Source organism: Taeniopygia guttata, chromosome 11 (genome assembly GCF_048771995.1).
Source record: "Taeniopygia guttata chromosome 11, bTaeGut7.mat, whole genome shotgun sequence".
Lineage (NCBI taxonomy): Eukaryota > Metazoa > Chordata > Aves > Passeriformes > Estrildidae > Taeniopygia > Taeniopygia guttata.
In genome coordinates, this window is record NC_133036.1 from 4,203,422 (window position 1) to 4,228,997 (window position 25,576).

General features: G+C 42.7%; 1 protein-coding gene and 1 long non-coding RNA gene across 2 annotated transcripts; one reads left to right on the forward strand and one right to left on the reverse strand.

Moving 5' to 3' along the window:
- Positions 1–2,075: 2,075 nt before the first annotated feature.
- Positions 2,076–21,083, reverse strand: BBS2 (Bardet-Biedl syndrome 2). Its single transcript, XM_002189737.7, has 17 exons — positions 20,837–21,083; positions 19,310–19,537; positions 18,801–18,926; positions 18,460–18,522; positions 15,896–15,973; positions 13,643–13,747; positions 12,715–12,801; positions 10,813–10,948; positions 8,801–8,940; positions 7,881–8,025; positions 7,134–7,305; positions 5,986–6,115; positions 5,245–5,376; positions 4,584–4,721; positions 4,042–4,154; positions 3,207–3,355; positions 2,076–2,505 (listed from the first exon to the last, which is right to left on the reverse strand). The coding sequence occupies exons 1-17, from the start codon at positions 20,951–20,953 to the stop codon at positions 2,399–2,401; spliced, it is 2,166 nt and encodes a 721-aa protein (XP_002189773.4). The 5' UTR covers positions 20,954–21,083; the 3' UTR covers positions 2,076–2,398.
- An 876-nt stretch (positions 21,084–21,959) lies between these two features.
- Positions 21,960–23,645, forward strand: LOC121470592 (uncharacterized). The gene is made up of 2 exons (XR_005981668.2): positions 21,960–22,492; positions 22,574–23,645. It is a non-coding gene; the product is annotated as an uncharacterized lncRNA (long non-coding RNA).
- The last annotated feature ends 1,931 nt before the right edge of the window (positions 23,646–25,576 follow it).

Below are 25,576 nucleotides of genomic sequence, written 5' to 3' on the forward strand. Positions count from 1 at the left end.
TTGGGTAGTTTGGAACAAAACTGATAGACACCACAACTATTCACAGCATAGTCTGTTAGGCAAAGTTGGGAGTAAATTCATTAACAAAACTAAGTTACTTCTTTGACTGCATTGTGAGCCTAACAATGTGCTTGACAGATCTTGGAACATCCTTCCAGGAGACTGGGAAGAAGTCAGGCTCTTTAGAGCTTGCTGCTTTTTAATAGTAAGTATTACACTAGAGGGCATACCAGCCTCTGCTTGAGCAAGGCCCTATCTACCTCATCACATAAGGAACCACCTTTCTTCCTCTGGTGACTCAGATGAAGTAATTTAAGAAGCCAAATTTGCAGTTAGCTTTCAAAGGTTTAGAAATGAACATGTCTCTGCTCTCCCGCCCTTCTTGTTAAGTCCCAAACCCACAGGCAGTCCCAGGCATGACTGGTGCTGCAGGTACAGACGAAAGACTTCACTCACTAAAATTTCAAATTACATGAGCTACTGGAGGAAGAGGGGCCTTAACTTTATACAGTGCCAGTAATGGGAGCTTTCTCTATAGATGCTCTTGCTGGATACCAATCTGTATTTACAATTGGGTGCAGCCACTTGCAAAGTACATGCATATTTCATTTGGCAAAGGTAAAAGTTGGTTTTACAGGAAAATAAATTACAAATTTGTCCAAAACTTAGATAAGGGAAATCAGCCTTACCAAAGGTCTGCACAGCAAGTGAAGGATTGACCTCACTGCCAGGAGCAGAACACAGCTGGGACTGGCAGTGCCTGGTGCATAGTCCTGAAAGTCAGACTGATGGGAAAGCTGCTTTCTGATCAGAGCTACTCTCTTGCTCTCTTATCATTAAATGGAGTACATAAATGTCAGCAAGCAAGCATTAGGATTTTGAACATAAAGAACAAGAGCTTGAAACAGTGGGAACAGGTACAGCAAGTGGCAGAAAGCCCAGAACTTATGCCAGGAGACTGTTCCATATTAAGTCTCTGAGCTGACTTGCTTATAACAGCATGGGTGGCTCACCACCCTTCTACCAAGCAGCTGGATTTGACTAACAACCTGTTTCTTGAAAGGATTCAAATGAGCTCCTGCTGCAGATTCTAACTGACACTGGTCTGTGCTTTCAGCAGCATAGCTCTCCATAGGGAAGGGGTCAAGGCAGTGGTGAGGGGCAGTTTTGGGAATAAAACTTGTTAAGAGAATTACATTCCCCGTTCAACTGGTCACACCATGCTCACTAGTGGCTCTGTAACAAAGGGTAGGTTGCTGTTTTTAATTCAGGTGGCTTGTAAGAGGTTAGTTAGAGGCCATGACTCCTTCTGACAGCCCCAAGAAACCACCCAAGAAATTTGAAATGGGCCAACTCCTCTCTGCCCACGTTGCAAACACCATTGTATGGTGGCAAGGGTGATGCTGATGCAGGAGCACTGGGGCCCAACCTCCATCCTGTGCAGGTTATTTTTAGCTTCAAAAAGAAATTTGCTTTGGCAAAGGTTCTAAAATACCTTTAGATCTGAGATATAGCCTTACTGTAATATTTTATTCCAATTCTAAGAGATCACACAATTAAACAGGTTTGAGCCAGGAGCCAAGTAATTTTCCAATACCTTCTTCTTTTGATCCCATTAAGTACTACCAGCTCTTCATGATTATGCACCAAGCTTGGGTGTGTAGTTTGTTTTTGTTGTTCCTGAAATGCACCCTTGCCCATCTCAGTATGTGCAGTTTTTCCAGCAGTAGCACAGAACCAGTAGGTGGAAGCAAAACTTTCTGCAATCCAGGTGTGGGGAGAATGCTGGATATGAAACAGACCATGTCCTACCTGCACAGATCATGGAACTGGATACCTGTCAAAGATCTTCTAGCTTAAGAGCTAGCAAGATGTTATCTTTTGGTGGTTTTCATGCACTACTCTGCAGTTTACCTAGAGAACCACGCATCCCTGCGTAAAACCCCAGACTCTCCAGCACAGGAAGTTCAAGTATAAAAGAACTATACCGCAGAAATCCGAGAAGTTGTTTGGGTTGGGTTTTTTCAACAAATAAATTTAGCAGTACACATCTCCCCAACTAAATCAGAACAAAATTAGTCAAACCAGTCTATGTTTTAATGGAAAAGACCAATGCCTTAACTACAAAATATATTTAAATACATAAATAAATTACTGTAATAAAAAATAACTGTTTGAACTTCTGTCTTGCATAAATACCACATCTGCACTTGAACTCTGATGCTCTCTTCATGGAGTTTTGGTCTGTGTAACATTTCTTACCTAACAAGTGAACTACAGCACTACCATTGAATTCACTTCACCCTACTGTGGAGTAGGGATCTGAATTAGCTGCTTGTCATCCATTATCTGCTCAGTGCATGGAATCACTGGCTCTGCACAGCTGCTGCTCCTCTGCCTAAGAAGAAGCTGTTCCCACACGCATTATCCTGAACAGTGTGTTGAAGTTGTTGCTCCTTATTGCATCCCGACAAGCACTGATCACTTGTGTTTTAGGTTTGCCAACTGCAAGGAGGAAAAAAAAAAAAAGGAAAAAAATCGCAGTTACAGAGTAAGAAAATGGTAAAAATACTTGATCCAGGCTGAAAATTTAGGGATTTCTTCCAAATATTTTTTAAACACATGATGAATCACCACCTTTTTTCTAGTACACAAATAAAGTCCTTTCTTTAAAGAAAAATCCCCTGTAGCTTCTGTTTTATGTTGGAAGGGGAATGCTATATACATACAAAAAAGTACCACTCTCTCCGAAGACCAAGAGGACTAATAATGAAGATAAAACAGTCCTGCTTAAGTTAGTAGTTGCTTTTTTTAAAAGCAGAATTAAAAAACTAAGAACTGAACTAATTCTAAAAACTGAAGTAATTCTAAAAACAATTCTGAAAACAGAAGACCATTTTTAAAGTAGTATGTCCAACAAAACTATCAATTTCTGCCTCATTCAGAAATCTGGAAATTATTTCAAATTGTTCTTTATAGAATTGTGATCCCAGATTATATGACACACTCACAGGTGACTGTCACACGTAATCGGCTACGACTAAAGAATGAAAGATTACTTCTACTAACTCAGTTTCAGGCCAAAAAGTCTGAAGTCACTTAACTAACCCAGGTGACCTCAGGGTCACTTAACAAACCCAGGGACACATCTTACGCACTTCTCTGAGGGTCTGAGAAAACCAATTCTTTCAAAAATAAAGACTTACCACGTAACCGCCCAGCCCTTTGGATTGCCTGATTCACAGCTTTCAGATTATTCAACAGCTCTGTGTGATTGTTGCAACGAATTTTGTACTGATTTATTAAATCTCTGTTCAGGTCATACAGCTCGCTGTACCGTGTCTTCATGTTTTTCCTGGGGAACAATCAGTCCAGTTATTTGCAGCATCTCTGAGGACAAGAAAGTCACTCCATTTGTCAATATAAAGGTGTAGCAATACACGGTTGTGTTGGCTACCAGAGTCACCTGCCTGTCTGCCAGCTACAAGACAACAGACTTGTCTAGACATGTTGGTTATACTCATTATTTTACTAAAAAAACCTCAACTGTCTATTTTTGCAGTTACTTTATCCAGCAAGATGAAGTGGAGGCACCACTTTCCCCAGTGAAAGTACCACTGCCCTGCAGTAGCTTGGGCCTCTTTACTGCTGCTCTTCAGAGTAAAGCTCGGAATTAGCAGGAAACAGCAAATCAGAGTGAAAGCCTGACACCAAAAGTTTCTTTCCTGGTGTTCTCAAAATTTCACACACCACAGGTACCTTTTCCTGCCTTCTTCCCTTAATATATATTTTCTAACTTATCTCATCATCTTGAAGTAGATTCACCTCAGCTGCTATACACTAAGCTCCTACCCTTGCCCTGTTGCCTTCCCCTGACTGGTTTCCTACCTAAAGGACATGACAAGGTTCAAGGAGAGCTCATGGTGAGACCATCAAAGGTACACTTCTACATCAAAAATTGTAACTAGGCAACTCTTGCATCACATCCGTGTTTTTCTGTGTCTAAGCCCCAAACACACAAACGAGGAAGCAATTGCTCACATGTCTCCCAGGAGCCGGGCATCTTCTGCCTGAACCAACATGCTGCGGATGAGGTTGGAGAGTTCGGCCATGTCAGCAGTGATCCGCTGATTCACTGCGTGATGCTCGTCCACCTGCCCAAGGCAAACAAGTCATGAGCAAGGGTCCTTGGCACCCTGGGCTTACAGGGTTCAGGTTAAACCTCAGCCCAGTGCAATAGGAAGTAACATCCCAACCTAAACAATTAGCATTCCCTGACACTGTTCTCTTTCCCCTCCCCACTGCCCCCAGAAAGGATGAGTAGACTGAGATACACATCTCACATGCTGACCCAAAACCAGAGCTCAGTCTCCCAGACAACATTATTTATTTTATCCTAAGCAACCAACTGATGGGACCAAGGGCCTGTTCTACAGAACAAAAACAGACAGAAAGCTGAGTGTCCCACGGAATATACAGCAAGCCATTGTGGGCTGATTTCCACAAAAAAAGATAAAATAGTTTAGAGATTGTCTCATTAAAAAAACCCAGTGACTGCTTAGAAATGTCCAAAGCCTCCTCACCTTCACCAATACTTTCCGCAGCTCCTCAAAGTACGCAGGAAAATCTGCTTCCACCTGCAAATCTTCAATGGCCAGGAAAGAGGCCATTGACTGGATAATGTCACCAGCTAGATCAATATCATCTGTGTTGATGGAAATCTGTCAGAAAGGAAAGAAAGCACTTTAGCACTCTTCCATGCCAGAACACGTGAAACTGCCCAGCAGTATTGCCTCTCCAACAGTTACCCATGCTCAAAGCAGGTCCTTTTATCAGGAGGGCATGGGCAAACTCTACAGCTTTCAGTAGGCAAGAACACACTGATTTCAAAGGGGCTTTTATTCAGGTTTAGGATAGAGAGTCATCTCTGCACACAGGAGCAGCTACAGACAGAAGTTACAGGTAGCCTTTGTGCCTCACATTATGGCTCCCTGAAACCATTCTGTGAGGAAATAATTTATCTCCTTCCTATAGATCTGCAGGCTAAGCAGCTTACTTCACTAACAGGCCCTGGAATTTTACCCACCAACAGTAAACAGACACAGAAGTTTCCAAAAGCCTGAGTGCCTTCTCTGCCTGTTTAGTCATCCTTCACTTTTACTGCCTCTAACTGGCAGTATGGGTACACTGGTTTTACTGGAGTATCACCGAAGGGCTGATCCCCTTGTCCAGGGAGGTACTCACCTCTCCACCAGGCTTGATTTTGATGCAGAGCTGACCTGCATTACGAAGAGAAGTGAAGCAAACCTGAAAGGGAGCACTCTGAAACTCTGCATCCTCTGGCAGCAAGAAGCTCTGATTCAGCCACATAACAATCTTGAAAAATAAAATTAAGAGCATCAGCCATCCCCTGTGTGTAAAGCCTGGGAACCACACAAAGTCCCTGCAAATAACATACATCAGAACACACTATTCAGGGTACCATGGAAATTTCATTTACTAAATTTCATCCCATAACCCCATGTCATGAACTTCTTAGAATGAGGACAATTGAATCCTTGCACCAAAGCTGACTATTCCTTTTTAAGAATAGTCAATAATCAAATCCAACAATCAAAGACTGCTACGAAACTGAGCCAGTACCTGAGCACTATGTTGCTTTTTTCCTGTTCTCTGCTCATTTAAAAAATTCAACATTCACTAGAGATTTCCTGCTATCACCAGGCACACAGCAAATAAGATAATATCTGAAACACCTTCTGATCTCAGGCCTTTAGTTATTGCAGGAATTCCTGAAGCTTGGAATGCCTCAACTGAGTCATCTTTTAAAGACAGAAAAAAAGCAGGGTTGACTTAAAATACACAGACTCCAAAGGCCAGTGGTGCAGTTAACTGCATAATTTCCCCTTTGCTATTGGAAATCTCAAGCTGATTGCAAACCCTACACCTATGCAAGACTTGAAGCCAGGAAGAGCAGAAACTCACCCTTTGTGGCCTCTCATTCATGGTACAGTTAACAAAGCTCAGGGGCTCTGTGGCCAAGTCTGGGCTGCTCAGGGCATACATGGAAAATCGGGGAAGCTGTCTTGTCAACTCAAATACATGGAACTGTGTGCTGGAAGCAATCCAATGGAAAAACAGAGAGTAAATAACATAGCACAGATTCACCTATTGCAATAGTTCCTGCTTCTTTTTTTAGCTGGAGACTGACACCCATAGTTTCCAGTTACATAATCAGCTGCTTACTGCTTCCCTGGAAGAAACACTGAAACTTGGAAATTCCAGGCTTATCACAAGGTTGTATGATTCTTCTCCATTGCTGTAATTTTCAATAATCCTTCTACTGAAATATACTCTCTAGGCTAATACATTTACAGTTTTACTATATGATTAGGTATTTTCTTTACAAGTTCAGTGAAGCAACAATATTAAAAGCAAATAGAGAAAACAGAAAGGGAATTCAGTTCCATACAGTCTTTCTGCAGTGGGTGCCTAGCTCCCAAAATATGCCTCCCTATTCAGGGAAAGAATGCTGCCTCCTAAGGCACCAACAGCTCTGGCAGATGTGAGCAGGAAGAAAGCTGTTTCCAAGGGTATATAAAAAGACATTTTATTTTCTCCAGAGAGATTTCTATGGGAGACTGGATAAATGTCTTGAAATCAAGCATGTGTTACTTTCAATTTGCCCTGAAGCCAAAGGGGTTCAGGGTTACTTTATAGCTTGAGAAACACAGCTGTGTCTCCAGGCTTGCTCAAGTAGTCCACCCAGAGCAGCCACGATCCAGGGCCCAGCTCCTTAGGGATGTCAGGACAGAGTCTCTGCATCTGTTGATTCCCTCCACACACCCACAGTATGATATCTCCTGGAAAAATGTGCATTCCTTCCCTAAAGGCAGAACACAACAGATCACAGTGATTCTAGAGCATTTAGACTTTGTCTGGAAAGAACTCAGTGCCACAGGTGCATCAATGTTTTTAAGAAAGCATCGCAGCTCTCCTTTCATTAAGACAGAGAAATGGAGCACCTGGGAACTAACGGTGCACTTCCCATGGGAGAAGCATGAAACCACATTATTGCTGTTTCCTGGTCCCACAGTTCTGGAGACCAGCAGAGATCACACCACAAAACTCACCTGTTTCGGTAACCCACAAAGGCTTTGATGTGCAAATCCACAGGGACATCTTTGGGTGGAGTAAGGGGAACACGAACACAGCCTGAGAGGTTCTGGAGACTGGGGTGGACCACATGGCTCTCACCTTCAAATATGCCCTCAGCAAAGATCAGCACAGCACGGATGATTGTGTCTTAGCAACAGGAAGAAAAAGCAGTTCCCAAATTAAAAGCTGTCCTCTGGCAACAAACCACCACTGTTTTCAGAATTAAGCATGTTCAACTCCTTACATCACTCCTCTGAATTGTTAAAATATCCCAAGTGATCAGGACTATCTGGACTTGACTGCATCCTCAGCATGCCTGGTGCAAGGTGAATTTGCTGTCTTGGGGTATTTCCAGTTTTGCATGTAAAGCCAGCTGAGATCCAGCTGCATTCATGCAACACCCTCACTAATGCAGCTGTGGGTTGATGTTTACAGTCAGCACAAGAAGTGCTGCAGAGATCACCAAGGCTGGTTTCATCCAAGTTAAATGTTAATTGCCTCAGAAAATAACACATAGTAAGAAACAAATTCCACCAAACTCCTCTCCCCTAAGACCCATCAAAGGAACACAGCTTGATTCAAAACTCTGTGAAAGGAAAGAAGCCACAAAAGGGACATTACAGACAATAACGGGGAGACATTCAATTCATCAGCTAAATATAACTAAACTTTTGCATGATTTTACATTAAGTGAATATCAATGGTTGAAGGTTACCACTCACCATTTGTGGTGGAAATACACAGTTCCACGTGGGCAGACTGGCTGTCAGAGCCCAGATTAACTGAGAGGGCTGTCTGGAGTTGGGTGTTTGCTGGAATCAGACCTCTCTGCCCATCAGCTTCCTTCAACTGAGTGTTCAATTCGGCCTGTTACAGAACACATACCCATCAGCATCAGAATTTCAAGATTTTCATTCAAAAAACCTAGAAAACACATACACAAGTCAGTAGTCTTTTCTTTCAGAGGAAGGTTGTATTATAGCAATTCCCAGATGCTTCCAACTAGCTATGAGTGATGGCTGCTTTAGGCATGGAGTTGTGGACACTTGGGCTACAGTATGTTTGAGTGCTTCACTATGGATGGACCTCAGCTCTGTATGCAAACTTTTATTCAAAGAACACTTCACATATGTCAATTTTAAACACAATTTTATGGAATTGCAAGTTTCTGCCATGGTGGTCAATTGCTGTTTAAAGATTGAGTTTGCTCTTTCCTCAGACTATTTTTTGAAATGCTCACCGTCAGTGTGATTCCTACATCCTGACAGTGCTCCCCACCCTCACCCAGTGACCTGATCCTCTCACACAATCCCCTCTCATTCCCAAGATGGCTTATGCACTGAAAACTAAAATTTTCAATCATAAGCCAAAGCACAAGGCTGAAGGGAATCCAGTTCTAAACACAACTGCTCTGGCAAGAGGAAGAAGCAAAGAAAGCATTATTAAAATACAAAAAGCAAGTTCTGAACTTGCACAAGAAGCTAGCCAAATGCAGAGGCAGGAGCCCCCAGCAGACAATCTCACTGCATCCTGACAAGCAGTTCTGACTTGTCTGGACTGCCCCACAACCGCTTTCCAGATTACTCTGGATTTTTACCAACACAAAGGTGTGTTTTGGCCCTACACATTGTTAAAGCAGTACCTTTGTATTTTCCTCATAATTTTTCAATTCCAGCAGCAGATTTTGTTTCTTTTGACTAAGTTCTCGGATAAGATCCTGCTCAGCACTTGTATCCATTAGGTTCCCTTTCATTTCCTCACCTCCTGGCAGATAGCCTCGGACTGTACAAAAACAAAACATAGCCCATTTCAGCAAAAGACTTCAACAGCCTGCCCAGAACTTCCGTTTCTATTACATGACTCTCTTGTACCACCTTTGCAGTTCTCATCTTCAGCTAGTACTATTCAGTTGAAAACTTGAGCATTGATTTAGACCCACAGAGTCTCTCACTTTCTTGGTGACTGAGACAACAGAACTTCATTTAAAAAAAAAAAAAAGGTGAATTTCCAACCTGTCTTTAAGCTGTACTCACCTGACCAAACAAGTGCAGCATGAAGTCCTTTTGCAAGAGGATTCCCACTGCAATCATTCTTTAAGGTGCTTAACCAAGTTTACAATTATGTAGAATTAATAAAATGTGTACCTGGATTTCTAGAGCTGGTCAGAGGAGTTGTGGCTGTCTGGAAGTGGCTGTAAGTCACTGTTAATCAGCCAGTAAACAAGATTTACCCACATTAGCTTTTCTCCAAATCCAGGGATACTTCACTTCAAGGGTTAAGACTTGTTTCCCAGTAGCCCAGAGGGGCACAGAGTTATGGAAATACCTCTAACTGTCAGTGGAGACTGAGGACCTGAACAGGTGATGAGACAACTTTCATTTTGCTCTACGGCTGTGCACCCTGACTGCAGCTCTAAAATGAAAGCCAGGGACAAAAATCTTTTACTTGGGAAGAATATGCTGCCTTGACTGCAAATGTCTGCTGCCCTGTAAAAAGCTGCACGGAACTTGAAATCATTCAGCTTGCACACTGTCCTCTGATGAAAGGACACACTTTATTATTTCTGAGTGAATCATTCATTTAAAATGAGAGCAAGACAAAAACCACTGCAATACAAGAGAACACCCCATGTGAAAGGATGCTGGTCCCAAATAGAACTCTAATAACACTCTCTATATAACCCCAGCCACACTTATTACTAAGGCCTAAAGGGATTCCCATTGTGCAAGGCTTGTCTACAATGGACCCATCAGAAAAGGATGATCATGTTCAGTGACACCAACCTACACAACTCTGCTAGGACAAGGTTCTCCAGAACTGCTTACAATGTTCCCCTTCCATAAGCTTGGGAAAAAGTTTTATAAGCTGAAGCCGAAATGCAGCAAATCCCCACAGCCTGTGATTAAGACAGTCAGCAAAACACACTGCTATTTAACAAGGACAGGCTTTTGTTTCAAATGGGTTGTGCCAGACCTGCTTGTCTCAGGCCACAGACGCCAAGGAGTCGGATAATCACACCAGTGTCTTTCCTGGAGCCATCCCTGTAAATTCATACTGAGCTTATTTAAATCATCTGTGATCATATTTATTTCCACTCACAATAACGAGGCCTGACTTCTTGAATGCATGGTGGGATAAATCCACCACTTCTCCAGTCTCAGGATAGCATTTTCCAGGAAACAAAGTGCTGTTAACATCTGAAATTTCTAATATAAAAACTCTTCATCTGCAGAAGAAAACCAAAACACACACACCCTCAGCACTTTAAACAGCTTTACCTACTGTAAAGCGGCCAAAGAATTAAAATAGAAAAAAGATTTCCTACACATTCATCTCTTATAATGTAGCCTGAAGAACCAGAGTCTGTACTGAATATCATTATCTTTGCATTAGGATGGGGTTTCTTCCATTAGACAAATGAATTTTGATGTTTTCTTGGATCATAATGAAACACATGCTGATTTTCACAGAAAAGGCAATATTCAAAATCCTGTTTGCAGATAGCATAACTCAAAATTCCCTTAACTGCACATAAAGCAAAAGGGCATTTGGCACACAAAACACTGGAACAAAACAATGTTTAGCTAATCTGAGACGATGTGATGTGCCTGATATTGCTGTGTATTACATTAATATAATTAACAATTCTTTTACCTTCACCATCAATTGAGCAGCAGATTAACTGGGTGGTCCCATCCATTCTGTAATCTCCCTCCACCAGTCCTGCAATTGAGGAAGCAAAGTTGTCCTTAAAGATGACCTCCCCAGTCCGGTCACTGCGGGCATCAACCTGGAAAAACAAAAAGTTCCAAGCCTCAGCATGAAGAGAAAAGCCAACTCCAAAACACGTGTCATGCCATACCCTGAGTTGTTAACTGAAAGCCAGCTCTGCTCACAGAACTGCAGGGGAAGCTTCAGCTCTGCTCATCCAAACACCACACATGAAAAAAGTACTCTCAAGAAATGACCTCTAGGCAGACTCTAGAAGGAGCTAGAAGGAACTTCTCTTCAGAAATGCCTCCCTAAGTTACAAAACTAAAAAAGGAAGGAAATAAAAGGAACTGCAAATCTGCACTGGAAACGTTATGCACATACAATGCAGCAATAATGGGACTAAACCAGAAATAACTTTAATGCAGTATTTACAACCTCTCCTCTCAGCTGCAGTCCTTGTGTGGTGAATTATTTTTATACACAAATACCACAACCTTCAATTACCTTTCATTTGTTAAGAAGGGTGAGGTGGGCTCAGTTCCATGCACTGTGTAATTTCCACAGCACAGGTCACACCATTACTCTTTCTGGGAGCTATGGACTGTTTCAGACCAACAAATTGAGTAGAGACTACCAGTGGAAAAGAACAGGAGCAAAGCAAGGAGATATTCTCTGTCACTGTGGAGCTCAGTAAAGAAAGATGCAGGTACATGTTCGTGGAGCAAAGAGGAAAGATCCCAGTTTATTCATGCATCTCTTTTTATACAGAGTTTTTAAAGAGCATCCCCTGTCTATCTCCAATTGGGAAGTAACAAGTTGTTACCCTTTATTGATTGGTCGCTCAATCTGCTGGTGTGTATGTGCAGAATAAGTTGCCTGTGATATACAATTTTCATTTTCCTACCTAACAGTGCAAAAACAGTTTATACAGGTGGCTAGAATTTTTCAGAGTCCTAGAATTCTTTCTCAGGGAAAGCAGGTTGTTAGTTCTACAGTCCTAGAGTTCTTTCTCAAGGAAAATAAGTTGTTTTTCACTGCTGCAGGACTCTGCTCTCATGAAGAGCTGTCAGCTTTCTCACTGCTTCTGTCAGCTCGAGTCAGGATTCAGTTTGTAAGGCCTCTGGCCTGCTGTTTCACCACCACAGTTCTTTCTTTAACAATGTCACACACCTAATCCAATGTAACTTACAACACATCTGGGATCAGGACTGCCAGCTTGATATGAAGTTATTAAAGTGCCGCGGGCTAATGAGAGTAATAAGAGGTGTGTAGAAAAAAAGCACAGCTTTACAGAAAAACCTGGCAAGCTGCATCCAGGAGAGATGTGGCAGTTAAAACACTCATTTCTGGCAAAGGGGAATACCAAGGAACAGGCTTAAAAGACCAAAACTGAACTGTATAGAATGCCTCTACATAAAATGAAATAATGCTTGATTAATCCTGCCACAGTCAAGACAGACGCTGCTCTCCTGTTACATAACTGCTTTGTCCTCCCTGCAGTTTGGGAACATTCAGAACACACTGCAGAGGATTATTCACGTGTCCTCAAGACACACCTGAATAGAGACACTCAAGAACTCTAGGATGTGGCATATGATCTCTGCTGCCATGGAAACAACTTGCCACACCTTAGCAATTGACTCTGAGCTAAGCAGGGGAAGCAGCTTTTCTCTGATCTTGCATTTGGCACAAGCCAAACGAGGTTTATTGCAATAGATCTGCAGTGCTCAGGTTTCTAAGTCTTTTTCATTTTTTGGTTGTTGTTCATCAGATAACTTAACAGCCTTGTTCAAACACAGCCCCCATATCTACAGTTCCTCATTTTCCCCTGTATAAACTCACCTTCCCATTAGACCAGCCAGTGATCAACTCACACACTCCATCAGAGTTCAGGTCAAACGCATGTATGCTCATTGCTTGGTTTTTTGACTGAGGGCAGAAAAGAAAGAACAAATTAAGCTTGGGTATGTTCTCTAAACTTCACATGCTTGCCATTTGCAAAACACTGGACTATGAGACTACAGAGAGTACAGAAAGGAGTATAACTATGCCTCTTAACAGGAAGTTTCAGCATCACCAAGGTCACAGACACATGTGATATCTTAGCCCTTGCACTACTAATCTAATACACTGCTTTTAAACAACCTGATAGTTCCTTTAAATACATTTTCATCCAAGTACATGATCAGAACTCACATAAACAAAGTGTAAAAACCAAATCCTCTAGGAAAAAAAGTATCAGGGCCTCAACACGGTCATAAAATTAGACTACTGAGGACAACCATGAGCCTCTTCCTGCCAGCTCTCAAGGAATCATCTTATTGCTATTAAATATACTGTTCTGTGTTATATTAAGAATATTAAAATGAGCATCAGAAAAGGATCTTGTCAAACTGATTTGCTGGAGCAGGAAATTGCTATTGATGAGAAAAATTAACCTTGAACATAGACAATGCAAGATTTCAGCTTCTGAAAAAGTTTATTGATTCAACCAGAGGATATTCTAACACAAACTCAAATATCTCCTGTTAGCTGAAGAATCCCTAGTTGTATGGTTGTATCCCTGTTGTTTAAACCATCACCAAGAGCCTAAAATACTGCAGGAACTGACCTGGTATTTTACAGAACCTATAAAAACAGGCAGATTTTGTAAGAACAAAATTACATTAAGTTCTCTGCTCAGCAAAGCTCACCTAAGGGTAACATCAGAATGACCTGAAATTAGATACCAAGTTTCCAGGCAGCCTTCAAGCTCCAACAATGGACTGACCTTAATCCTCCAGTAGCGCGCTGCTTTGTTGTAAACTCCGACGGTGCCATTGGCAAGAGCGTAGCCAAAGCGACTGCCATACATGGGGCTAAGTGCAGTGATTGTCTGGTGGGGAAAGGAGGGAGAGAGAGGACACAGGAGTGAGAACTTGTGCAACTTCAACTAACAGGGAACAGGCTACAGACCTATCATATGAGTCCTACATTTCTTAAGTGGTAAGTAAGTCTGTTGTAGGAAGTATTGAATACTGAAGTAACTACTTTTAAGAATCACTGAAATCACTGAAGGCCTTGCAGGATTTCCTCACACAAGCTGTATTACCAGTGTTAGCACACACTTCAGCAGGGATTGCAGAACTGCCCTCAAACTGTGTACTTTGACCAACTATTTCCTACCACAGACAGCAAAACAACTGCTCATAGGATTCCTGTGGTCATCAGGGCTTACACACTAGCATTGAGAAACTACACACAATATTCCTTAAGCTTAAAGAGCTGACAATGCCAAAGGTTCAACTTGCCTGGGTTAGGAAAGCCCCAGAGATATTACTGGTAGAAAATCTTTGCCCAGTACTAGTAAGATAAAAATTAAAAACTGCCACAGTTGGACTTCTTTGGAACACCAGACTAGATGTCCTACCTGAATAAGTTCTGGAGAAAGGCCTGAGAGTCATAACTTGGCCTGTTTCTCACTCCTTTTAAAACCCATTCCTCATTGAGCTAAGGTTCTCAGGGCTTGGAAATGCAGGTTCTTCCACACACTGAGACTAGAGATTTTAATGTCAGGAGGAACAATTGCAATCATCTGTCTGGTCTTCTGTACAACGTAGCAGAGGAGACTTCCTTCAATTAAATTCTTCCCCAACATTTCATTTGAAGTTATCTGACTGTGCCCCTTGGATGTTTTACCACAAAAATTTGTTTCCAAACACTTTATCCCTTCCTCTCACAATCTTCTGCTGAGTCTTTCATAAGTATAAACTAAATTACAAGTATCTAGTAAGGACAGAAGACTACAGCAACAGTCAGAAACTCAAACATAACAATATATCCAAATTTATTCTCCATTTATAAGAACCACAACAGTCTACAGCTTCAGCTTCACCAGAGTAAGTGAGTAAGTGATTAAACATAGAAAATGAAAACTATCCAAGACTTACAAACCAAGCATAATGTATAAAGACACTGTTCCCTCATTTTACCTTCCTAAAAAGAAACGTTTCGGTTCAGCTGTGTCCTTTTATGTTAGAACAGTAGAATTGTAACAGGCTCCCTATGACTGCAGGTGTGAACCTAAAACAATACTACCGAGGATCTGGAAATAAATCACACTTAAAAGTTACAGACCTTTAGCATACCTTTAACTAGAAATATCTAATGACCAGACTAGCCACTGCACAGAGAGCAAGACATATTACAGGCCCAGTTCTAATTGTAGTGATAGCAACAACCTCCTTTTCTGGAACAGTGCCTGGCTTTGTCTTTTATAGCTCTTCATAAGTGGTTTATTAGCTAAGCCTTTTAGTCCCATCTTGGGCAGCTGGGAGGTCTCAGATCTTAAAGGACAAAGGTCTGTGACCTAACTCTACCTTGGGCCCAGAAGGGCCGTGAGAAGACTGAGAACACTTCCAAATGCAGTGATAAGGATATTTTACTCCCTTCCTAGAAACCAAAATCAGGGGGTTTTCTTTCAGTTCTTAAGCTAAACAGCTACTCCCATGCCTCTGTAAACATATCTGCCCCCATACCTTACTTTAGTCACCACAGTTCTTTTTATACAGCCAGTGTGTAACTCCAATTGCAATATAATCTTCCCGTTTTGCCTGGGCATCCCCCTTCTGCCCTGCCATGCACTGGCTGGATACACACACAGGGACAAGTTACATCATCATGATTGCATCTAAAACATTTGAGGAAAACTGCAGAAGGCATCCTTTTACTCAGAGGACACTAAGAGCTTCAATCACAATCCAGCAACCTTAATTACCCTTGCACAGGCTCCTGACTGTCAGCCAAGAATAGTCACTTTTCTCAGTGGGGTGAAAGGTTTATAAATAAACAAAGCAAAAAGCCCCCTGCATAATGAAAGACATTATTAAACTCAAACTTTTGCAGTTCTAGCAGAATAGAAACTGTTCCAAATAGTTAAGTAACTACTTAACTACACAATAAATCTGAACCAGAGAAGCTTTAGATACACAACACTTTCAGCTCTGTCAGCAACTATAATAAACATTACTCAGAAATAATTTACCTCTGTCTCTGACATTTCTGCCACAATCTCATCTTCTTTAAACACACGGATGTCAAAATCTTCAGAGCCAACAAGAAGCTGAAAATAAATAATGCTCTTTAAAAATAATTATTCAAGCTAAGGAAGCAAGCACCAGAATCCAGAGCACAAATGAATATTTCAAGTCCAGCAATGAAGATGTTTTAACAGATCTGTGAAATGTTGCAATGTTGCACTGATCTCTCATTTAAAAAAAACAACTAAATGAACACTCACAAAAAAACCCAAGACAAACAAACCAACCAACCTCAAGGAATCCAAGTATCAACTATCTCTGCTTCTCCAAACTAAGTGGTGGCTGCTACTACTGCCAAGTAGAAGTAAAATTGGCTTTATTTTGATGTAAATTATTATACCAATAGGCACTGAATTGGGTCTTCTGCCTCCTCACTCCTTAATATTTCCTACATTTTAGTTCTTTTCCTGTTTCCTAGTTCACCAGGTAGAAGGCATTAACTGGAAAGGAGCCCAGTGGAAAAGTTCATGCTGAAGATCATGACAGTTGTCAGGTTCTCTTTTGCAAACTGAGAAACCAAGAAACAGATCTGCTCAGTGCCTTGTCCATAAAGTCATCCATCAAATCAATGACAAACAGAATTACAAATCAAAGTCTACAACTGGTAGTACTTTTCTCCACTGGAACCCATGAGCCTGTCATCTTTACGTGGCAAAAGAGATACAAATCCATAACAAAGTTGGATTTTTAAAAAGATTAAAAGCTTTTTTTCTTCCCAAGTAAAGATGCTTCAGATTATGTCAAACTAAATCACATCAAACTAAGTCTACTGCAACTACTGAAATTATTTGCAACAACTAACATATTTAAGAAGTACAGATCTCTTGACCAAGTTGCAACCACCAGCAAAAGGCAACCAGATAAAAGCACACAATCCTGAAACAATTACTGGTGATGCTGTGTTTTCCACAGATGCCTAGACTTTTTTGGTTAGTTTGATTCACCCCCGTCCACCTCAGTGATTTTCATTCCACTGGACAGAAACTTGAAAGAGCGAGTCAAAGTTCTGCTCCACAAGGCTTCTGCCAGATGGCAGAAAAGTAACCTTCATCAATCCAAAAATCCTGAGGAAGGCAGTGACAAGTTAGTTCTGTTAGCTACTTAAAAGTATATTTAAAATCAGTAAATTCTCAATCAGTTTTTAAAATCAGTAAATTCTACATGTAAACTTGTTTTTACTGGGGCAGAAAGAACAGAAATTAAGCTAACACAGTCATTTACCAGGTAAGACACAAAGTGGTAATTTAGGAAGCTTCTTCTTGCATTTTCTCAGAACTTCAGTTTTAAACCAGAGGCAGTCTCACAAAAGCCACAAATAAAAGTAAATAAAGAAGTGAAAACCCTTTAAAATCACCTAGATAATTAAGATCAAAAAGAACCCTGAAAACATCTCAGTAAATGCACTTTGGAGTAACTGGCCCAACAAGTTAGTCAAATATTGTATCCAGCTTTACTCAGCCCAAAGTAGCACCAGATTACACCAACTGCCAAGAATGAACTTCTATCAAGCAGAAAAATATAGCAAAACCCACTTAAAAGCACAAGTGCAAAACATTTGCAATTAGTGCCATAGATCAGTTTCCTGGTTTCTGAATCTCTAGACACTGTCTCCACTTTCTATAAACACCTCTCAGCACATTAAAAATTTGCAAAGAGGAGCTGTGCAGAAATTTATTTGAAAACTTGAAACTGTTTCATTTCCTAAAGACCAGTTTAGTGCTTACAAAAAACACATGAAAATTGTCAAGGCCCTTTACACACCACACACATAGTCCAATCGGATGCTCCAAACGAGGATTTTTCAGGAACTAAACAAAGAAGTTCAAGTAATTATGTTTAAAGTCTTAAGACAAATTACAAAAGTAAGTATTTTTAGCATAATGATTTAACTTCATATTGATTTGCATCTGATGCATACTAGGAAGCCATTACTCCTCTTAAAGATTCATATTTAGAAGCATAGTTGTTCATTTGGGATGAAGAAATGTTTCCAAAAAAGAATGCCATACAAATTCACAATTTCACCAAACTCTTGCAGCCTGCACAATCAGAATGGCAGCTGTTTCCTATTGCTTGTATCACATCATTATCAGCAAGATGTGTGTTACTGTCATTTTAAATCAGCAAAGCAAATGGTATTTCATTTCCCCATGTCCCTATAAGGGAACAGAAGAACTGGACATGAAGACAGGTTTCTCGATTTTACTAAGCATAAGTGAAGCTTTTCAAAAGAATAGCTTTTTAAGAGTTCACTTTTACATGTAAGCTTGCAAGTTGTTTCTCTGAAATTTAAAAAATTTCATAACCATATTCAAGAAATACCACTGAAATAGATGCCTTGCCACCTGATGATCACAGGCATTTCACTGTATAGCTCCTGGTGTAAAGAAAAATGAGAAACTTTAACTCATGATGTAAGTCAGTTGTATTTGATAATCTAAGTTTTTTTATTATAATTTCACTACAAGACCACAAGAACAGCTGAATTAATGTGTAAATGGTTACAAACCTCAGTTTTTCCATCATCATCAAAGTCACACAGTGCTAATGAACGAACATTGTCTCCAGTAACCTGCAATGAGAAGGACAGTACTCAGTGATGGTCACAGCTATCAGAAGCTGAATTATTTTTATTATCTCAACTAGAGTATAACAATTGACACAATCAGGTGTTCAAGTAACACCTGAGTGCACTGAATACCTGGCTAAAACACAGTTTAAGGCCTGAGATAAATTAAGAACAGTCAACAACTAAAATAATAATTATCATATTAAAAAAAAAAATCAGGATGATTTAGGGCTATTGAAAGAATCTTCTAATAACATCAAAATTATTACGTGTGGCCTTACCGTCCAAAAACGGTCATTTCCTTCATAATCAAAGCCCTGCAGGGCACAGTTTCCACCAATAATAGCAAGTGGAGGTGAAATATCTCCCAGCTTCCCAAGAACTATTGCATTGGCTCCATCTGAAACCTGAAGAGAAGCATTAAAGGAAAAAGAAACAGCAGACAATAATACATCAGACCACACAAGTGAAGAAGACAGTTTCCAACAGTATCACTGTCAGTTTAGCTGAGCTCTGTATGCCTATTATTTTTTTTAAGTTGGTCTTGTTAGGTGATGGAACATATGAATGCAATGTGTATCTGTATGTGTGAGTGTAAATTTTCATGTATTAATTTTTAAATACTGCAGATATTCTAGAGACAAAACATTCTGAATATAGCAGTAAGAATAATGCATAGCACAGACACATAATTAGTTGACAAACTAATGTAAAAACTGTAATCTTTACAATTCAAAGAATTCAAAGAAAATCATGGAGATACTAAAAGCAGACAGTTAAATCAACTTGCCTCTCTGTAAAACAAATCTGAGTTGTTATACACATCGTAAGCCAATAAATTAGTCTGTGTTCCAACCAGAAGACAGTCATAACCCAGCTGAGGGTTCAGCACCCCTGAAGTCAAACAAGTAATCCCTTGATTAATGTTCAGAAGAGAAATGTCTGAATCTTGGTTACTTTGCACCATTCGGTTTGTGTTTATTCTCTGTCCTCGGGCATGAGGATTGTGAATAAAAACCTGTAGAAACAAAGAGATAAATATTAATACAATACATGTATCTGTTTGTATACAGACAGTAAAGACTATTGTTTGGAAATAACTGTGATGGGATAGAAGATAGTCACTCAACCTAAATGAGGACAAAAGACTGGGGGTTTTACTGACAATAATATTTCTCACAGCTATTATTTAAACTATACCAGAAAAAGGGAAATGGCAGGAAAAACAGTGCTCTGACCAGTGGAGTTGCAACATCATTGTTTTGTTTGTTTCTGAAAATGACAACTGACAAGTCTTTGGAGTAAGGCAAAAATAGGAAACAAAAAAGAGCAACAACAAACTAAACAAATTAGCTCCAGTGGTAGCATTATTTGCAAAACATCCCAAACATTTAAGACAATTTACCTGGTACATATCTGTAACCTGCATCTGTAGGTGAACATGGTTAATTTAAAAAGGATGAATGATAAATATGGTTTTACTCTCACTGACCAATGCTCAGTCACTGTAATTTGCCTGGAGCCAAGTCAGAGGATCACAGGCTCAACAGTTTGCTTTCTAGCTGTGCAGTCTATCCCTTAGACAAGCCCTTGTTCTATGCTGTTCTAAAAGTGCCAAAATAACATTAATAATGCTTGGAAACATCACAGATGAACTCTCTTTGTATTTACAACCTAAGTGCCCCTGTGGGTTTATGCTTCAACTTACGCTTTATTAGTCAGGTTGTACTTAATTCTGTTTTGTTTATGTTTCTAACTTAAACAGAGCACACAGGATGCACTCTGTTCCCGTCAGGCTGTTTGTGCATCACCCACAGAAACCTCAGCCCCGTTATCAGCACACAGCTTGGTCTGTAACAGTGCCAAGGCTCACTGCTTTAAGAACTGCATGATAAAACCCATGGCTTCAAAAAAATCCCGCTGTCTGCTAGAAAACGTAAGTTTCTTTGGCGACTTGGGTTTGTAAACTGGCTCAGGCTGGAAGAGGCCACAGAAGTCACCCAACCTCCCGCTCCAACAGGGTCCCCCAGAGCGTGTTACTCCAGATTGTGTCTAGACAGCTTTTGAATCTCCCCGGGGCTGGAGCCTCCACAGCCTCTCTGGGCACCTCTGCTACTGCTCAATTTCGTGACCTGCTATTAATGTTTGCGGCTCCCTGCTGCAGCAGAGCGAGGCTTCGAGCACCCCGTGCCCGCTCGCAGCTCGAGCGCCCGGGCTGGGCTCTGCGGAGCCGGGCTGGGCTCAGCCCTGCCAGGGGAGCTGACGGGGCTTAGCGCGGCTTCCGCGGCGGCCGCCGGGGCTGCTCCTGCCCCGTTACCTTGCCCGCCTGCGTGGCGGCCGCCAGGCAGGGGTGCGTCCCGTCGTACCGGCCCAGCGCCACCATGCGGGGCAGGATCTTGTGGTTGAGCTTCAGCGTGAACACGGGCACCAACATGACGGGCGAGGGGCCGCGGGGCAGAGAGGGGAACGCCAGAGGGAGCCGGGCCTGGCCGGGCCGCGGGGCCGCCGCCGGACGCGGATCCGCCGGCACCGGCACCGGCACCGCGCGCACGCGCAGGCGCCGCGTCAGCGGGCGGGACGCGGCCCGAGGGGCGGCCGCGGGGGGGCGCTGTGCGGCCGGGCCGCGGGAGGCGGCGGGTCTGAGGGGGAGATGGGACCGGGACAATGGGGGAGATGGGACCGGGGCAATGGGGGAGATGGGACCGGGTCTGAGGGGGAGATGGGACCGGGACAATGGGGGAGATGGGACCGGGGCAATGGGGGAGATGGGACCGGGTCTGAGGGGGAGATGGGACCAGGGGCAGTGGGGGAGATGGGACCGGGGCAGTGGGGGAGATGGGACCGGGGGCAATGGGGGAGATGGGACCGGGGGCAACGGGGGAGATGGGACCGGGGCAATGGGGGAGATGGGACTGGGGCAATGGGGGAGATGGGACCGCGGCAATGGGGGAGATGGGACCGCGGCAATGGGGAGATGGGACCGGGGCAATGGGGGAGATGGGACCGGGGCAATGGGGAGATGGGACCGGGGCAATGGGGGAGATGGGACCGGGGCAGTGGGGGATATGGGACCGGGGGCAGTTGGGGAGATGGGACCGGGGCAATGGGGGAGATGGGACCGCGGCAATGGGGGAGATGGGACCGGGGCAATGGGGAGATGGGACCGGGTCTGAGGGGGAGATGGGACCGGGGCAATGGGGAGATGGGACCAGGGCAATGGGGGAGATGGGACTGGGGGAGCAGGGCAGAGGGACCGGGGGCAGTGGGGGAGATGGGGCAGGACTGGGGGCCAGTTGCAAAGGACTGGAGGAGGTGGAGGGTGCAACTGCAGATAGTGCATCTAGGAGAGCTGGGGTGTGGGATTAGGGGGCCAGGAGGGTAAATGCAGAGGTCAGAAGAGCTGAGAGGCTCTTTGGGATGCTGGGGGCAGTTAGGGGAGGTGGGGGTGAGTTGGATATGTGGAATTAGAGGAGGCAGCTGCAGTGGCCTCCAACACCCACATTGCCATCTCAGTTCCAGCTTCTCTGCAGGGTCAGCACCCAGCTGGGACCAAGGCCTGTCCTCTCTCTGTCCCCAGTACCCTTGCTTCACCTTTTGCTGCCTGCCAGCTGCCACACACACCCTTACTCACACCTTGCCAGTTGGAGATCTCAGTTGGAGATACTGAGATCTCCGAGCCAGTAAAACCCAACCTAGAGTTACAGTGTCCCATGAAGCCAAAAGCACAGCCTCAGAACATCATTACTGCTGCTTTGTGGAATTGTGCCCTGATCCTACAGAATCCAGCCACTGGTGCACCAGGAGGAGGTTGGAGATGAGGGAAACAGAGGGCAAGCCCTCATAGAGCCACAGTGTAAACACTGATGCTAGTCCCTGTCCTGGAGTGGATTTTGGTATACAGACCCTCATGGATCTCCCTGCAGTGCCCACTCCCTGCCCAGCCACAGGCTGGATAGGGAAACCCTGACTCAAGGTAATGACTTTAGAAATTCTTAAATTATTTTAGGTCTAAGCAATATTTTAACATGATAACCCTCATGTGTTCTGTAAATAGACGGTGCTCTCTAACAGTGCCTGAATCCATTGCATGCACTGGGACATTATCACCTCCATCTGAGCAAGAAGCAGGTTTGGAAGAGGATGCACTGGAAAAACAGCTCTTCCTTTCCTGCAAAGGCCGCTGGTTTGAGGCACAGATCCATTTATTTCTAGGAGAGCTGGCAGACACATCCCAGTTGGCATTTCCTTGTGCGTTGGCCGAGCCCCGGCCGGCAGCAGCATCCCTGCCCCGCATGCGAAGGAGGGCTCTAAAAAGCAGCACTGGAGCAGGGATCATGCGATTCTGAATGTGACAACCTCCTTTTTCTCTTTAGATTGTTTTTACCAAGGTTCTCTGGCACTTCTATCAATGTGCCATTATACTCGTGGATAACGAGGCAGCAATCACGTGCAGCATATTAAGGAGGGTGTTTTTTCCCCTCTGTGGCTGTTTGGGGTGAGCGTGGGTGTCAGTGCCAGCCATGCTGTGGGTCTCCCTCCCTCATGCTGGTTTGGGTACCAGAGCACAAAGGCAAAGCGCTGGCGTGAGCTCAGGCACGCAATAGGGTGTTGCTATAGGCCAGCAAACACTGCTGTCCTCACAGGGAAAATCCCAGAATTCTAGAATAGTTTGGCTTGGAAAGGACATTAAAGATCATCCAGTTCCAAGCCCTGTGCTATGGGTGGGGACAAAATCCCCAGCTTCTCTCCTAGCAGTGCTGAGCATTGCTCTGCCAGGGTCTTCAAACCCAACCAAGAAAATGGGGGGAAAACTGAGCTTAGAGGCCTTTTTAAGCTGGTAAAATTGTAAATAGATGGAAATTTCGACTTCTTGCTAAATATGTATGATTTGAGCTGCAAATATTATTTTGAATCACTAATTATTGGGTTTGGCATGTCTGCAACACAATTAAATTACAGCTGCCACTTTGAATCAGCTGGCTCTGAAATTCTTAATATTGAAATCGTGGCTTTTAACACTAATTTCCCTTCGTTTGAAAGCCCATCATCTATAAAATTAAATTAAATTTATTTATTTTATAAATAAAATAATAAAACATAATAAAATTTATTTATATCCAAAGGTACAGCATCGAGTCCTGAGTCCTGAGCAGTGCTCAGGACAGGGGTGCCTCACTTTTGCAATCTTTACAAGGGGGGAAAGCCCATAAAATCCTCACTAAGCCCGTGGGTTTCACTGCTGCACAGACAGGGGCTGCTTTGCAGCCAGGATTAGTGTAACTGTAGTTGAGGGATTATTCAGCTTCTTCATTAGAACACAGGTTTTAAAATCCAGCAAGAAATCATCACCATCCTCCTTCCAGGCTACTCTGCACAGGCTTGACAAGACAATGCTCTGTGACCAGTGCTTGCTGTTTTCTAGCTCCTACTAACTATAATTGTTATACTATAATCATTTAATATAATATTGTTTAAGCCACTATGATTTAATATAATACATACTATATAATAAAATACCATATAATAAATTAGATATAGATATAGATATAGATATAGATATAGATATAGATATAGATATAGATATAGATAGATATAGATATAGATATAGATAGAGATAGAGATAGAGATAGAGATATAGATATAGATATAGATATAGATATAGATATAGATATAGATATAGATATAGATATAGATAAGGATTATATAATCAAACATGCTTGGCATGGGTTGCTGGCTTTCTAGGCAGGTTGCATGGAGAAGCTGGACCTGACAGCACAACAGGTATGAATATTGTCACACACCCAGAAGCTGTTTCTTTGAAAAGACTTCAAATGTAACCAAAAATTCACTATGCCTTAATCTGCCTGGCAGAGGAACAGTGAGGAGTGCTCAGATACTGAGTTTGGAAAAATGCTGGCAAAAATAACTACCCCCACCTTTTGAAGAGAGGGCTAATATGGCTGGAGGGAGTGGGGAGAGATGAGCAATAGTATCTGCACACTTAAGTACTCCTTAAAATGAAGAATGAGATGAAGAATGAGCCTGTCTGCAGGGGCTTTTCTCTTTCACCATCCCAGGTTTGCTGCCCCAGCTGGAGCAGCATTTCTCCCCCCATCCCATGCCCATTCCTGGCATGGGAGACACTTTTGGATGGGGATGTAAAGATCTGTTTTGCCAGATCCTGTCTCTACAACTAGGCTGTTCTTGGGGGAGGCAGGATCCAGCACAGCAGCTGTGTGAATAATTCCCAAGATAGACAACAAGGATCTCTGGATCTTAGGAGCAGGGTTTAAAGACATCAAGGAAAATATCACATCCTTTTATTTCACACCTTTATACTGAGGGGGCCGATGTTTTCTTTGCAAGCTCAGGCAAGTGTGTACTTGACATCCCAGGGAATTAGTCATCCTCTCTACTCTTGGCTTCTAATTAGCAACTAAAGGGGAATACAATAATTAAATATGCCCAAGGTAACGATACTTGGAAACTTTGGGTCACGTTTCAGCCAGGGAAGGCGGTGAGTAGTTGAAGCAGGTGAGTTTGAAGTCTGTGGGAACCTGAAAGACACAAAAGGGAAGGAAAGATGTAAGGAAAAAAACAAAACCAAAGAAAAAAAAAGAAAATCCAAAGTGTACACTGGGAAAGCATTAGATTGGTGAATTAAAATGATGCCTAGAGTTAAGGTGATGCTTAAAGCCTGTCATGCAGTTGCCAGCAGTGTTGAGCAAAGTGAGGGACACCTGGCAAACCCCTTTCCCAGAAGAGTATGCAGGGATGCTGGGCAGCCCCTGACCCACTGTTTTTCTGCTTTCACAGGAGGGGGACAAGGTAAATTCAAGCATTTTTATTTCCCAGCCAAAGCTTGGTTGGTCCTCATCCCCTTCCTTCCCTTGGGGGCTGCAATTCAACCCTCGTTAGACCTCGAAGTAATTCCCATTAACATTTATGAGAATTTCATGATCAAAAGAAGAATCAGCCCTTTCATCTTCCAGACATGCCCCAACACACATCACCTGGCCCCAAAAGCCTATCCTGCCAGGCAGGAGCTCCCACCTTG

Excerpts from the sequence above, each read along its gene's own strand:
- BBS2 (XM_002189737.7), bottom strand. The coding sequence starts at position 20,953 with ATGTTGGTGCCCGTGTTCACGCTGAAGCTCAACCACAAGATCCTGCCC. Across the intron at positions 18,927-19,309 it reads CAGATTTGTTTTACAGAGAG|GTTTCAGATGGAGCCAATGC; the intron begins GCAAGTTGATTT and ends GCTTCTCTTCAG. Across the intron at positions 10,949-12,714 it reads CTGGCTGGTCTAATGGGAAG|GTTGATGCCCGCAGTGACCG; the intron begins GTGAGTTTATAC and ends TTGTTTTTCCAG.